The sequence below is a fragment of the Ciconia boyciana genome, chromosome 12 (assembly GCF_034638445.1).
Source record: "Ciconia boyciana chromosome 12, ASM3463844v1, whole genome shotgun sequence".
Classification (NCBI taxonomy): domain Eukaryota; kingdom Metazoa; phylum Chordata; class Aves; order Ciconiiformes; family Ciconiidae; genus Ciconia; species Ciconia boyciana.
The window spans coordinates 16,341,238-16,355,805 of record NC_132945.1 but is presented as its reverse complement, the minus strand read 5'-3'; the positions used below and the strand labels follow the sequence as shown (position 1 = coordinate 16,355,805).

At 42.9% G+C, this 14,568-nt stretch overlaps 1 protein-coding gene across 6 annotated transcripts in view; it reads left to right on the top strand.

Annotated features, from left to right (window-relative positions):
• NRK (Nik related kinase) overlaps positions 1 to 14,568 on the top strand; it is a 109,378-nt gene that overhangs the window by 39,494 nt on the left and 55,316 nt on the right. For 5 of the 6 annotated variants that reach the window (XR_012044798.1, XM_072877264.1, XM_072877265.1 and 2 more), the window contains exons 4-9: positions 3,608 to 3,733; positions 4,517 to 4,627; positions 6,467 to 6,557; positions 8,663 to 8,793; positions 11,634 to 11,688; positions 13,889 to 13,967. Coding sequence is in view for 5 of the 6 variants with exons in the window: in XM_072877264.1 (XP_072733365.1) it covers positions 3,608 to 3,733; positions 4,517 to 4,627; positions 6,467 to 6,557; positions 8,663 to 8,793; positions 11,634 to 11,688; positions 13,889 to 13,967 (593 nt within the window). In the remaining variant the exon portion in view is untranslated. Of the gene's footprint in view, positions 1 to 3,607; positions 3,734 to 4,516; positions 4,628 to 6,466; positions 6,558 to 8,662; positions 8,794 to 11,633; positions 11,689 to 13,888; positions 13,968 to 14,568 lie in introns of those variants that run through there. The other variant, XM_072877267.1, reaches the window with a different exon arrangement.

Below are 14,568 nucleotides of genomic sequence, written 5' to 3'. Positions count from 1 at the left end.
CTTCAGCTATCGCTGCAGGTGATCAAAGAGCTCTTCTGCAGCAGGTCATTCTCTGTCTGTCCTTGCTTTCAGTCTTTCCAGATGGCAAAATAACATTTAAAGGAGAAACTTGTCATTAGAACTGCCCCAGTACTAAGGGGTCTCTTGGTGGAGTATTTATCAGCTGATGATCTTGTTTCCATTTGAGGTCAGAGGCGTGTGCTTTCTAGTTCTTTGCTTCCAAATGTCATTGCGGATAGGCCCACATCTTCAAAAATAGCCTTTGATCACGAACCTGTCATCTTTGTGCATGCAGCCATCTGTGCCCAGCAACGCATTGGTTTGTGAAAGCAAACAGCTTTTTGCACCTGCACATCTGCGAGCTTGTTTCCTTTTCTTAAGCAGCATGATTTATGAGCAGGTTTCTAGACCACTGAGAGATGTGGCTGATGGTAACACTGACAAGAGGGGTGGTGGAAAGTGGAAATCCTGGGCATGTGCATGCACCAAAAAGTTGAGGGTGCTTTTATCCCCAGTCAGCCTGCTTGAAGGATATATGTAGCGCTGAGACTTAGCAAGTCCAGGTTCAGTTCCTGGCTGGGCCTCAGACATGGCCCATGGAACAGAATTGCTCACATTCACCCTTCTGCCTTGGTTTCTCCATGTGAAATAGAGTAATTTTTCCAAAACTCATTCAAGCACTGGGAAGACAGGGTACTTCTTGTCTGTGAAATGCCCACCTGCTGTCCTGTATAGCCCTTTACCTTACAGACTGACCGATACTTGAAGTCATATCTCTGTCTCTGGAGGATGCAAGAGTTTGGCTTAGAGGGTTTCTGCTCAGCAGTGGTAGGGCTCAGCAGGGAAGCCCACTGTCCGATCTAAGCAGTGTCTTCCCAAGGCACTTGTCCTATACCTGAGCAGCGTACAGCGGCGTGCGAGCACAGGTAACTGCCTCTTCGGGCAAGGATGGGCAAGGGAAGAAGAGGCAGATGCAGGGAGAGAGCAGGTTCCAGCCTTCTGGGTAAACAGCTAAAGACACAAGATAAAGCAGGAATTGGATCATCTTGCTGGTAATTGGAAAGGAGCATTACGCGTGTGCAGCTCATCTTTGCTCTTGCCAGCGGGTGTGGAAGAGCCTGCCTGGTATTCCAGCTGTGTTCACAAACAGGCACATGCTTACCTTTCTTTTAAAAACATGGAGGTGAGATTGCAGAGGAACAGAAAGTACTCAGGTAAGAGCTGTGCCAGCATGGTTCCAACATCCACTAAATTAACTGGGCAAAGGAAGAAGAGCTGAAAAAGAGGCAACAGCTCTGAGGAAGTGGTTGAGATCTGCCAGCTCCCCAAGGGGAACTTTGTGAAAGCTGCAGGCTGGTGCTGAGGACATAGCAGGAAGCTTTTCGGTTGGGCTCCACCAGTGCAAAGTTCATGCAGATGGGTAGAGTTAAAAAAACCCAAAACCTTAAGATCTGAAGAGATCTTAAGTAATTTGGGGAAGGCCTTTACCAAAGATTAATGTTGCCCCTCCACATGTTTGGTTGCCCTAGCAGAAGGAGTGGGTAGGATGCAGGCGGGACAGCAGGGGGAGGAGAGGAGTCCTCCCTGTTTGTTCCTCTTTCTGCCCTTCTCCCCTAAAGATCTGTTACCAGAAACTCGTGTCAGTGACAGGACCCCTGTGGTCAGGTCCAGGATGGTGGTTCTCATCTCCTTATTCTCTGCCTCCCTCTCCTCACCTGCCTGTTTCCGCCCTTTCACGTGCACTGTTCGGAGTCCCAAAGGGAGTAGAGCCTTGTTTCCCCTCCCAGAAAGCATCAGCACAAGCTCTCAACTCCCTTTGATGGTGCCTTGGCCGCGTGCAGAGAGAAATAGGACCTTGCTCATGGAGGATTTCCTGCGTGCTGTCTGGGCGTCAGCTCTGATTTCTCTTGGAGACTCCAGGTGCCACACCGGGCTCCTTCTCACCCTCGCTAATTAAGTCATGCAACATCCAGGGCTGTATCAAGCCAAGGATTAAGGGTCCTCCTTTCTCCTTAATTGCAAACAAAAGATAAATGAAATACCTAGTGTAATGTGTGCAGCTTGAGAGCCTGTGTTCAACAAAGGGACTGTTCTGAAACCTGAAATGGCTCATTTTGCTTCAAGTGAAGTTATTTTACATTTCCCATTTCCTAAAGCCTGAGACAGTTAAGCTTTGGTCTGGTAACGTGTCTCCTGTGGATTGATGTTACTGGGGAAAACTTATTGGTCCCTTCTGTTCTGTTGGGAATGATTTTTGTGTGGTTGGGTTTAATAAGATGAATCATATGCATATGCTTGAGGGAATTTGGCTTCAGCCTGTCAGGCTTTAATGTTTTGCTACAGGTAGAAAGGACAACGCAGCTGCTTTTGTAAGCAGTCTGTTGTGATGGTTAGAGGAATGCTTTGATGGCAAAGCTACTGGAAAATAGTGGAAAAGTGCAGAAAAATGTCCAGTGGGGCTGAGCTGTTCTTGCTGCCTCTTTTTTTTCCCTTCAGCCAGTAAGTGCTGACTGGGATGTTTTGCAGCAAGGTAGATTAATTTTCAGCTTTGGCATACCCCTTTTAACCGATACAAGGATACCTTCCAGCACCACTCATTAAAGCAAATGAGACAGCAAAATCTACATGCGTTTCACTGGCTATTGCACACCATTTCTCTTGGTGGCAACACAGCAAACAGGCTAGCTCCGACAGGACTTCTTCAGATCAGGCAGTTCTCTCTGAAAAAGGGCATTTCCTTCTAATGTAATTATTCAAACTTGTGTTTCCATTAGTTGTCTTATTGTGCACGGTGCTGTACTGGGCAGAAGAGAACATCCACCCTGAAGAGGCTGGAACAAAACCAGCAGGAAAACAGGGCTAGCTAGTGCCTGGAAGGAGATGTCCAGGGGTGTGCTAGCCCCCAGCATGCCAGAGACTTAACTGATGGCATGATGTTAGGAGGGGGGGAAAGCTCCATGGTTCAGGTAGGGTAGCCTCACAACTGGAAGGACGGAGCGGATCCTAAGCCTGCGCTGGTTCTGGAGTTTGATTTGTGGCGAGTTGCCTCCTTCTTGGCTTTGATTTCCTCCCAGCAAGACCCTCCACCAGGCTGGGAAGACAAATTGGCTGATGTGTGCACTAAGTGCTTTTCCAAGTATTTAAATAATGGAGTGTTAGGAATATTTTTACTTTTGTTTGAATCTGGTTAATTTCTCCAAGACTAAATTACTGCATACAGTAACCGCAAATGGGGGAGTAATAGGTCCTGCCTAAGCCCCCGAGATTGTTATACCAAATTGGAACATTTTTGATTCTTTAGGTGAAACCCTAGCAATTCATTGTTTTAGGCCGATGGATCGGGGTGATTTAAGGCTTAAGAACCTGTCCTTCAGTTGCAGTCTCATAATCACAGGATAACTCAGGTTGGAAGGAGCCTCAGGAGGTCTCTGGTCCAAGCTCCTGCTCAAAGCAGGGTCAGCCATGGGATCCAGCCAGGTTGCTCAGGGCTGGTTCCAGCTGGGTGTTGAAAGCCTCCAAAGACAGAGGTTGCCCTGCTGCTCTGGGCAGCCCTGGAGCTCAGTGATCTCTGGTCACCTAAGGAGCCTTCTGCTCTCTTTTGCTGCAGAATGAAGAGGAGGAAATCAAGCTGGAGATAAATATGCTAAAAAAGTACTCCCATCACCGGAATATTGCTACATATTATGGCGCATTTGTAAAGAAAAGTCCTGCAGGCCAAGATGATCAGCTCTGGGTAAGTGTTTAGTGTCATTTCTGTTCATCAGATTTACAGCTCCCTTCTTTAGAGCTCCAGTATGCTTGGCTTGGACTCTGTCTCAGTGAAACTCTGAAGTCATTGTTCTGAAGAATAACATAAAAGAGAAAAATTGTTCCTCCCTACACGTCTTCCATCCCCTATGATTTCCTTTGAGGATGGGCATAAAGTATGTTCTTGTGACTTGTGCTGTCATTCTGATTTGTTGTTCGAGCTTTTTTTCCCCCAAATTAAATGTTTCTGTATTATTTTTTTTTATGAAAGTGAAAGAGAGCTTCTCCTCTTCCCCTCCTCTCTTTTCTTGTTGCTTTCCTCTTCTTTTTTCAGTTGGAAAATAAAAAAGGGAACAGAGGAATTGGCAATAAAGCAAAGAAGAAAAATTAATCCTCCAACTTTTTTGGCTGCAAGATTTTTGAAGCTCTGCAGCAAAATGAGAAATTTCAAATTTTGAAAAAATTCCCATGTTTTTCAGTGCTATTACCTCTTGCTTTTCTGATTTTGTAGTTTCTAAAATAAAAAAAAAAAGAAAAAGAAAAAATTACCCATAACCTGCAACAGGAGAGGAGCACTACTGAGGTTTTTTTATTTATTCAGCAATGTGGGTGATTCAGGAAATGAGATTTTATGTCACTTGGCATCCGGGAAGGTCACATCTAGTTTGCCACACCTTGATTGCGGTGGAGTGGGTGTTTGCACATGGTATCTCTGCTGGCACCCTGACAGTGCTGCGATAAAGGTGTATTGTGATTTGTCTTCCTGCAGTTGGTGATGGAGTACTGTGGTGCGGGCTCTGTCACTGACCTGGTAAAGAAGACAAAAGGGAACTGTTTCAAGGAAGACTGGATTGCGTACATCTGCAGAGAGGTTCTCAGGGTGAGTCGTGTCAACAGAGGTTTGTTGCTCATTTGCAACGAAAAGGTCTTCCAAGCCTTTGGTCGCTAACATATGTCACTAATGAGCATTGTTGTTTAAAGGTTTTGATCCATGGGGCTCATGGGCTGTGGTCCTTGAGTTCAGAAGAGCCCAAAGAGCCAGCATGATGGCTGCTTGACATCCCATATTATCGTAGTTAATCCCATTTTCTGTATGAAGAACAGAAAATTCCTGTTTCCTATGGCAAATAGCAATCTTCTGAAAGTCCAGATTCTGGGCATCTAGAAAAGTAGATAAATTTTCTGTTTTCAGTGAGTCTGTCCTCCACATCAGGAGATCTTACTGCTCATTGCTTCAGCTGTTCACGCTGCGTAAGATCTCTCTGTTCATAATTCCTTTACCTGCACACATTCAGGGGCCTCTTTTCCACACTATTAGAAGCAGTGTTGACAAAGCAGCATTCCAAAATCTTAAAGGTGGCCTTGCTGGGGCAATATTCCCCAAGACAATTCTTGGGGCTGTATTTCATTCTATGCAGGCTTAGGGCTTTTTTTTTTTGGTTCGTTGGTTGTTCCTGGGAATTGTTTTATCCTCTGTACTTTCCAAGTGTAATCTAGTGAACTAGCCTGGGGGGGGGAATGTCGGAACCTGTCGTTCTAAATTCAAAACCCATTACAGAGTTACTGATCCGTCTTCCTTGTAATGGAGTTTTACTTCTTTTCTAAATAATGGTAAGATAAATGTGTATTCTGGGAGCTGGAATTCAAATGGCTTGCCGAAGTAATGCTTGAATAGGGGTAAATCTTTGCTTCTGGAGCAGAGGAGTTAAGAAGCGTGCTCAGTAGAGAACACTGGCCATCTTACAAGGATTTGGCATTAAACTGCAGATTGTAATAACTATAGCTGGAGAGCGTGGGGAGAGCTCTTCTGCAAAAAAAAAAATCTTAATGGTCTGGTCAGGTTGCTCTTCATTTGTGTGGCTGTAGTATCTCTATTAAAGCAATTGATGTTAAAACATTTGGTTTACGCTCATGCAACTGAAAACCATAACAGCATGCTGGTGTAAAACAAGCGATTGGTTTTAATCGTGCTTGTTTCAAAACAGAATGACCCAGTTGCATGTGGATTGACAATGTTTCCTTCTGGAAAATTTAAAAGCTGGGTGGAAGCTCTATTTGAAGTCATTAATATTACAGAGGCTAAGCATTTTGAGTGAAGCATCCCCTGGCTTACTATAATGTATTATTTCAGTGTGTTCCTTTATATCTATGCTAGTTTATAGATTTTGTATAGTTTATACAATTTTGGAATGGAGGAGAAGACAGAATATTGCAAATATTAGCTGAAAGAAAGCAGTGTGTGCTGCATTCAAAAAGAGGTCTGACATGGTATTTTGAACTTTCTGTGGTCCAGTTACCACTGAATACGGTTTTGCTGAATGCAGAATTTAAGCCACTGTGGCCAGCCAGCTACTGTCTCTGGTCCTCATACAGAGCATTCTGGATTGCTCTTCCCCTCTTTTGTTTGCTTTTAACACATAGTATACGGAGGCATTCCTTGATTCTGAGACAGAAGTTTAAAATATTGCTACCTTGTTCTCTTCACACTTGACATCAGAGATGCTCCACTACTGTCAGGGCTGTGGGTGAAGAAGACGGTCAAACTTGTGGTTGCTGTCCTCTCTCCTCCCTGAAACTGGGGTCTTCATGTTGCTAATAACATCTAAAGGACTTCCGCTATGAATAAAGTCTGAGAAGGGTAAAAGTGTAAAAAGGCAACAATGCCACGCTCATGATAAGGATAGGAAGAAAGAATAAGGGAAGTCTGGTTTTCTTTTAGGGCTTGGCACATCTTCATGCTCACCATGTCATCCATCGAGATATTAAAGGACAGAATGTTCTTCTCACAGAAAATGCAGAAGTAAAACTGGGTAAGTTTCCTAAAATGTGTGCTAGAAACCTGTTCGTAAAAATTTAAGATTTCCATCTTGTCTCAGAAAGAACCTTCAGTAACCTAAGAGCAACAAATATGTCAAGTAGCATTAATGCTTGTGTTTATAAGGTGTCTGTCATGTAGAAAGAGCTGACAATGTGACATGTTCTGCAGGGATGTCACTCACAGCCTGTGGGGAATACAGCTACTTCTGGACAGTCAAACACAGAACCTGTCTAGTAAGTCACAGCACCATCAGGCCTTCACAGCAGATCCTGGCATGCAAAGATTTCCAAAATAAAAAAGTTGGGGCAATAAATTATGCTAATCCATTTCTCTAAGGGAAACGGTCTTAGAGATTTTCATAAATCTGACAATAGGTGAAATTACTCATTTGTAAGGGCTACCACTGAAGAGTAGCTCTTACTAATAGTCATCTCAAAAACATCGGAGAGTTTACTTATTTCCTTTTCTAGCTGTGAGATGTCAGTGTTGACAACTTCTGACTTCCTAAGACTAAACTCAAGTACATATCTCTCTTGAGGAGGGGATGTCTTTCATGTTTTGGGAAGACATCACAGAGAACGCATGGCAATGATTTAAAGGAGCAGTCTCAAGGACAGCAGTTCTCTTATTTGGGATGACCTTTACACTCCCTTTCTCTTTAATTGAAAGAATTCACTGTAGAGTTGGAGAACAAAAATAATAAACATGGCCTGTGGATGTGCAGTAGGATGTTTGCCTGCAGCTAGTAAAAATATGTACTTTAAATCTCATTATGGTTTAACCTTATGGTGAAATAAATCCTGGCTTCACTGAAGTCAAAGGGAGTTTTGCTGTTGTATTAAATGAAGGCAGGATTTTGCTTGTAGTCTCTAAAATTTATGTACTAGTTTTCATCTGTTCCCTTTTAAAACTGGCAAGATGAGGGGTTTGTGTGTGTTTATGATCTTGTATAGTTACCAGTCACACCATTCTTCACATGGTTGACAAGAAAGTTAAACCTTTCTAACTCGGGGTAAAGATGAAACAGATTTATTAAGTACAACAATTTTAAAAAAAAAAAAGTTGTTTCCAGAGAGATTTAGCTCGTGTGTATTAAAGTAAAGAAGCTAGAAACCCAAGAGTTCCTCAGTCCACTTCTGTTCCACTTCAGTGTAAGTGTGCACACTTCCCATCAGAAGCACAGAGCACAAGATGATCCCAAAGGCCAGGTCCAACTTATTGTTGGAGAAGGTTTGCTAAACAGGCACATTAAGTTGTGGTAGTACAAATGATTGTGGTTTGCAGATGATCTGCAATGAGGTAACATAAGTGAGAGAATCTGCTCCTTGGTGGTAACCATAAGGCTGTCTCCTTTCAGTCCTTTCTTTTCCCTGTTATTTTGTCTTCTCTGTGAATAGCACTCAAGTGCTATGCCCAGTGGATCCAATTAGTGTATCATAGAGGTTTGTTCAAAGAAAAATACAATCACATTATTATTGGTTGTATGGGCCCTTCTTCATATCTGAACAAAACCATTTTGCTATACAATCCTGATGAAAGTAACACTCTTTTCAACACAAAGAGCATACACAGTTCACTCATTATAATGAGTCTAAGATCAGAATAAACTAGTATACTCTCCAGCGTGTTCTAAGATAGTGTATGAATGTAGGGAAGGAGTTATTCCAAACGTCTCAAAATGAAGTGATATGATAGTTCTTTCTAGCTTTCACAAATGGCCATATCAGACACATCTAAATTTGCCTTGTCCATAGATACTATTTTTCCTTTCAGATACTAGTTAAAGATCTCGAGTCCAACTCAATGTAGCATATAGATTAAGCATAAATTATTCTGTAATGCCTTCCTAGAGCAATTCCTGTCTGCTGTAACCTGCCTGGCAGATTTAGCATGCTGTTTATTTGATCCTTCTGTCAAAAAGAAAAAAAAAAAGTTACATTTCAAGTATTGGACAAGATGTACTGGAGGAACTCAGATTTCATATGCATTGTAGCCCAAAGTTTTGGTATTCTAAACAGTATGAAAGTAACCAAGCAAATACTCTACCATGTGGATACAACTCTTCATTAATTTCTTTACCTCTGCTTGGCTTTTCAGTGGATTTTGGTGTAAGCGCTCAACTGGATAGGACTATTGGGAGAAGAAACACATTTATTGGCACACCGTACTGGATGGCGCCTGAGGTCATTGCTTGTGAGGAGAACCCAGACTCTACGTACGATTACAGAGTGAGTGTTACAACTCTGCATAAGGTAGCAAAACTTGCAGGTTATTGCTGAAATCCTGCTCAAGTACTGCATTTGAAAAGTTCAAACTTCCCTCCTTTTAAAATGCAATAATACTATAACTGTACAAATAGAAGTATTTGTAATATGTGGGTGGTGGCTCTTTTTAAGAGTGGAGTTTTATTATGAATACTTTTTTGTGAATTGTTAATAGATGAAATACACTTTCATGAACTTCTGTGCAAAAAAACCCCCTGATATATGGAGGCTGCAGGTCAGGATAGAAAAGAAAGGAAGAGGTAAATTTGGAAGGAATACCTGAAGCAGTGTAACACCAATATGACAAGTTACTGCTCTCCTCTGTGGTAGAGCTGTTTTACTCTCTACTCAGCTGCGAATCCTGAGTTAATTGGCAATAATTAGTATCACTTCACTCATTTATAAGCACGTGACTGCAAGAGGTTTCCCATCCCTTAGTGATTTCTGGTCATTCGCAGGGCGGCTGAGGTGAGAAGGCACAGCACTTCTTGTGCTGCAGTTTGTGCCCATTGTCCTGTCACTGGGCACCACTCGGAAGCCTGGCTTGGTCCTCTTTACTCCCCTCCCATCAGGAATTTGTACGCATGTGTGAGATCCCCCTGAGCCTTCCCTTCTCCAGGCTGAGCAGTTCCATCTCTCTGAGCCCAGAACCTCCCAGCTCCAATCCCTTAAACATCTTTGTGGCCTTTCACTGCACCCACTCCGATATATCCATGACTTCCTTCTACTGGGGGCCCAAGAACAGCTATCAAGCACTTTTTCCGTTCTCCTCCTAACTCTTATAATATGCCGATGCTGCTCCAAAGAGACTTACAACGCTTCTTCTTTGTCCTCTGGCCTGTTTCCAGCAGTGTTGCCATCTGTCTGTCTACACTTATCATGCAGGATGTTTTCCAGGGATGGCTTTCTGAGCAGCCATCTTCTGAGTGACCCTCCGGTCACTCTCTTGGTTCAGGTACTCTCTTGGTTGCCACTTTCCACCTCTCTTTCTAATTGTGGCTTCAGAAATATTTATTAGAAGAACCTGTTACTGCTTCCATTTTCTAGTGATTCAGGGCTCCCTTGTTGAGAGCTTCTGTGCGGCACTGGCAGAGTGAGGTCACATTGTGTGTCAGTCATGACCAAAGAATGTTCCTGGATTTTATTTTCTTTTTCATACCATGTAAATCTTCTACTGAAACCTCAAGAAATTAATGTCTTGTCTTCATTCCCTGTCCCTAGTTGACTTCCTTTTCAGAATGTGTACTTTTCAGAAGATAAAAGCGTTAGGAACGTGCACCCCTAATTCTTGAGGTTTCTTTGCCTTCAGTAGTAATTACAGTTCATCCGTGCGCATTTATGTCTGCTTCCAAATGGATTCTGCAGATGGTAGTTTAAAACTGATCAGCAGAGGGTTTTGGAAGCACTAGTGCAGACAGTGCTATGACTCAGAAGGTGGCATGGGGCCGGTCTTTTCTACAGAGGTTTATAGCTGATATGATGAGCAAAGTAGCAGGAAGCCACTCTGTAAGTTCTTGCTGTTCCAGCTCTGATTAAAAAAAAACATTACGACAAATGGGTAAAAATATATACGTATATATACACACTGACCTTTACAAACACTGCTGTTGTCCTCCCTTTCACTTGTCTGCCTCTCACGCTTTGAGACTCCAAACCAAAATTCTTTGTAGCCTGGTTGTTTCTCCCATTGTCCCCAAAACCTGCAGCACTACCCCTAGAAGACTTTTCTCATTTTCAGTCATTTACTTAATAACAAGTCAGGATTGTGAATCTATTAAATTCCCACCAGTTTTTTTGTCAAATCCCTCCGCAAACTATGATGCAAACTGGTTTTCAGCTTGCGTAAAGCAGTTCAGAGCAGCTGGACTGAGGAGGCTCTGTTGATAAAGTCAAATTTAGTTAGAGTGCCAGGCTGGGTATGAGCTGCTATTCATGTAATGGTATTTTGCTTCTAATCTTTGAAGGTTTGTCTTCTGTCGCTCCCTTTTTAAAAGATAGTTTTAGAGAAGCCCTGCAAGTTGGTTCGGTCACGTGCCTCTCATTTGGCTACATTTAGACACAAAAATAGTAAAATAATGCACATGATTAATCAAGTGGAAACCTGTGAAGTTTTTACATTCGCTGGTACTGTTTCCGATTTACCTTCCATGATCAAAACCTGGCCCTTAGCATCCAGATAAGCTGATAAAGAAAACTCTGCTCGAAGTTAACTGAGCTGAACATACACTGCGGCGTAAATCTGACTGCATGATGTGCTCTCCTTTCATGTGACCAAAAATATGTGACTGGACAACTACAACTTTGTAGACAGAAAAAGTCAGACCCCAAGGCCTGACTATAATTTCTGTTCCATCAGTGTAGAAACTCAGCAATGGCTGCTCTGAAATAAGCATTAAGAATTTTTTTGGCCAGGAGCAGGGGGGTGAGGCACTGCTGTGTCTCACTGCCTCATGAAAACAGTTTAGAAGTTTTAAAACATATATTTAAACGGTGCCTGCTATATTCTGGCTCTTGTTTCTTTGAATGCAGAAGGTCTGCATTTTGGGGCTGGCTGCTTAAATGATGAATCAGCTGTTCAGAGTTACATGGGAAATGGGAAGCTTCTGGCTATTTAGCATGTTTCCTAAAAGCTCAGTAGGGAATGGGAGGGAGCAGAATGCATGTCACTCCAACTAAAACAACCTGATCCAGGAGAAATCTAGGGCAACTGTAAAAACAAACAAACAAACAAAAAACCCAAAAGAAAACAAACAAAAAAGCTTGAATGCTGCAAGTTGCAATGTGCAATGTTTCTTTTCCTGCAGAGTGACCTATGGTCTCTGGGAATCACTGCTATTGAAATGGCTGAAGGAGCTCCTCGTAAGTGATTTGGTATAAAGGTGGGGGTGTCTACGCTTTGTGAACATGGTCTGGGTTAAAATAAATCATGCTTGTCTAATGCACAGATGTACAAAATTCTGGTTCTGGCTATATGTTTAAAGATAATCTATGACTTTTTCTTATTTGGGCTCTTTTGCTTTCCTCTTTCTTTTAGACTCTTTAAGTCTATATTTTGATTCCTTGCCTTCATTTCCTAGGGAAACAAAAAACTTTTTCTTAGAGCTCTTGTTAGCATCGCTTTGATCACTGCCTGTGGGTACAGCTAAGCAGAAGTGATTGACACATTAGCAGAAAAAATTGACAAGAGTGGCTTTGGGTTTAGGTCACTGAAAAAAAATACGGTAGTGGGAGAAGCTAGGCCTAAAGGTTATATTTTTACTCTGGGACTGACTTGATTCTCACAGGTTTTGGGATGAACGCTGTATTTGCTCACGTAATGGCTTCGGTCCGTGATCCCATTCTCAACGTGACAGCAGATTGCCATGGTTTTACAGCCTGCCCTCGCCTGCCAGCTGTCCCCCTCGCTCCTCTGGTTAGCACCGCGCAGCCGTCAGGCAGAGATCGGCGGCTGCAGCGTGGATGCGAAGACCTCACGGTTTTTTGTTTCTGCGGAGGACGGGTTGCTTTGCCCCAGCACCCGCGAAGCAGATGTGATGTGACGGGGCATCCGGTCACTGCTGAGAGCACAGGAGATGAAATAAATCATACTCTGGCCTGAGCTTGAGAGCACGTAGGCTGTGTTTTTAAAAAACATGCTTGGCTGTTCTCCCATCAGACTTGGTTTTCAGCAGTGCTCAGGAGCCAGCTGGAGTTCAGGAGCACTTTCAGGCACTGTGCTTCAGGCTAGCTGAAGCTTAGTCCTGAGACATGAGTTTGGGGAGTTTTCTTTGAGAGAGACTTTGTAGCTTTGCATGCTAATTCCTCGTGCCACATGTATTTGATGTTTTCACTGGTTTTGGCAGGGAAATGCTTTGAATTATATTCTGCTGCATTGTGTTTTGTTTACTGTAGTACAACAGCGTCTGGGACCCATAGCTAGAAACCAGACTTCTTCTGCCCTCCCATCCCCACTCTATCACCCATGCGACTGAAAATACAAAGGAGAAAGTCAAAAACAGAACCCAGATGTGAGAAACGATGGCAAGTAGATGCAGGCAGAGAAATTAATAGAAGGCAGTGAAGGCTTTACCAGACCACAGTCTTCTCCCTTTTACTACTTCTGTAATGCTGTAAGTTCATTCCTGTTAAGAAAATCCCTGCTGAACACCTGTATATCATAAGAAATCCGCCTCCATATAGTTCCTATCAGTTGTCATTCAGTAGCTGTGTTTTGTGAAGGAAGACCTCTGACCCTCGATATTTCTCCGTGACAGATGGAGCACACTCATAATTCCATACAAAATGCCTGGGATAGATGAGATGTGACAGTATTTACTTTCTGCAGAGTTTTTGTAGCTTCAACTTTCCACAACAGTAACACTAAAGAGAAGTACATTGGGCTGGAGAGAAAACAGCGTCCGAATGCATGAGTAGAATCTGTTGCAGATTGTCTAATAATGGTGCTCACACTCCCAGAACACAGGATAGATGAAATGTGCGCTTAGTCATTATGCTCTGTGCCGGTGACACAGTTTATGAGCTCTCCACTTCGCATCAGGTTTTCTTCATCCTGCATTTTCTCTTATGCCATGAACGATGTTTGGTTAAAATTTAGCTTATCATTTCTCTGAACCATAAGACACACATAATAAACTAGACAAGTATTTCAATCCCAACTTTAACTTCTATTTATGTGTAAACACCCTTTGTTGTATTAGAAAGGTGAGCTTTTTTTATGTTCTTCTGAAGCCTTATATATAAAAAAATATGAAGAAAGTTGTACTCGTTCCTGCCATGCAGCCTTTCTTTCAAATCTCTTTTAACTGCCAATACTGGTATATTGTCGTGAAAGATTTCTGTGTACTCAGGGACTTAATTTCTTGGCTGTAGTGTGAATTCGTTGACTAACGGTGTGGTTCTGCAGTGGATGCTGTGCTGCTGGAAGTGGGAGTGTTTGTGGAGGACTGCTCCTCTCTGTCGGGAGAACCAGGCTCCTGACCCGGCTGGGTCAGCGTGGTCAGGCTGTGGGAGGGACACAGGTGGAGATGCACCCTTCAATAGCTTGTGGTTTCCTTTGCAGCCCTGTGTGACATGCACCCCATGAGAGCGCTCTTCCTCATCCCACGGAACCCGCCCCCAAAGTTGAAATCCAGAAAATGGTAAAGAGATGTGTAAAAACTGTATTTTTGCTACATTGGGCTCAGGAGGATTTTGAGCTCTTCTTGTCCAGAGACGATTATCTAGTAGGATTTCCTACAGTGATCTATGAGGTCTTTCCTAGGCTGTTTCTAGTGCTGGTTAAGCTGCAGGTGCAGATGTAGTTTACCTTTGGGAAGCAATACTGTTCTTTTGAACTCTGCCTAAACTGCAGCAGTCATTGCTGTTGCTAGTTTGGCATGGGTGGCTGAAATTGCAGTATAGGCCAGGCTTAGATGAGCTGCTTGGGGTCTGTGCTTTGTCAGAAGACTGCATGGACGTTGTGGGGCTAATGCCAGTCACTGTGATCTACAGAGAATTAGTTTGTCTTTTAAATGAAGTGTATAAAGAAAATCTTCATCATATCAAAAGGGTAAGGGCATTTTTGAAAGAGTTACATTGGCCAGATTGTGCTTTTGTTGATCTGGATGTAAATTCAGGATAGCTCCACTGAGAGAATGGTCGAGGTAGAGTTTCCCATCATTCGCACTCAGCGCTGTGCTGGTCTCAGGAGGTGCATTGGTGGCAAAACTCACATTGTCTCACGTGGGTCCAGTGCAAAAG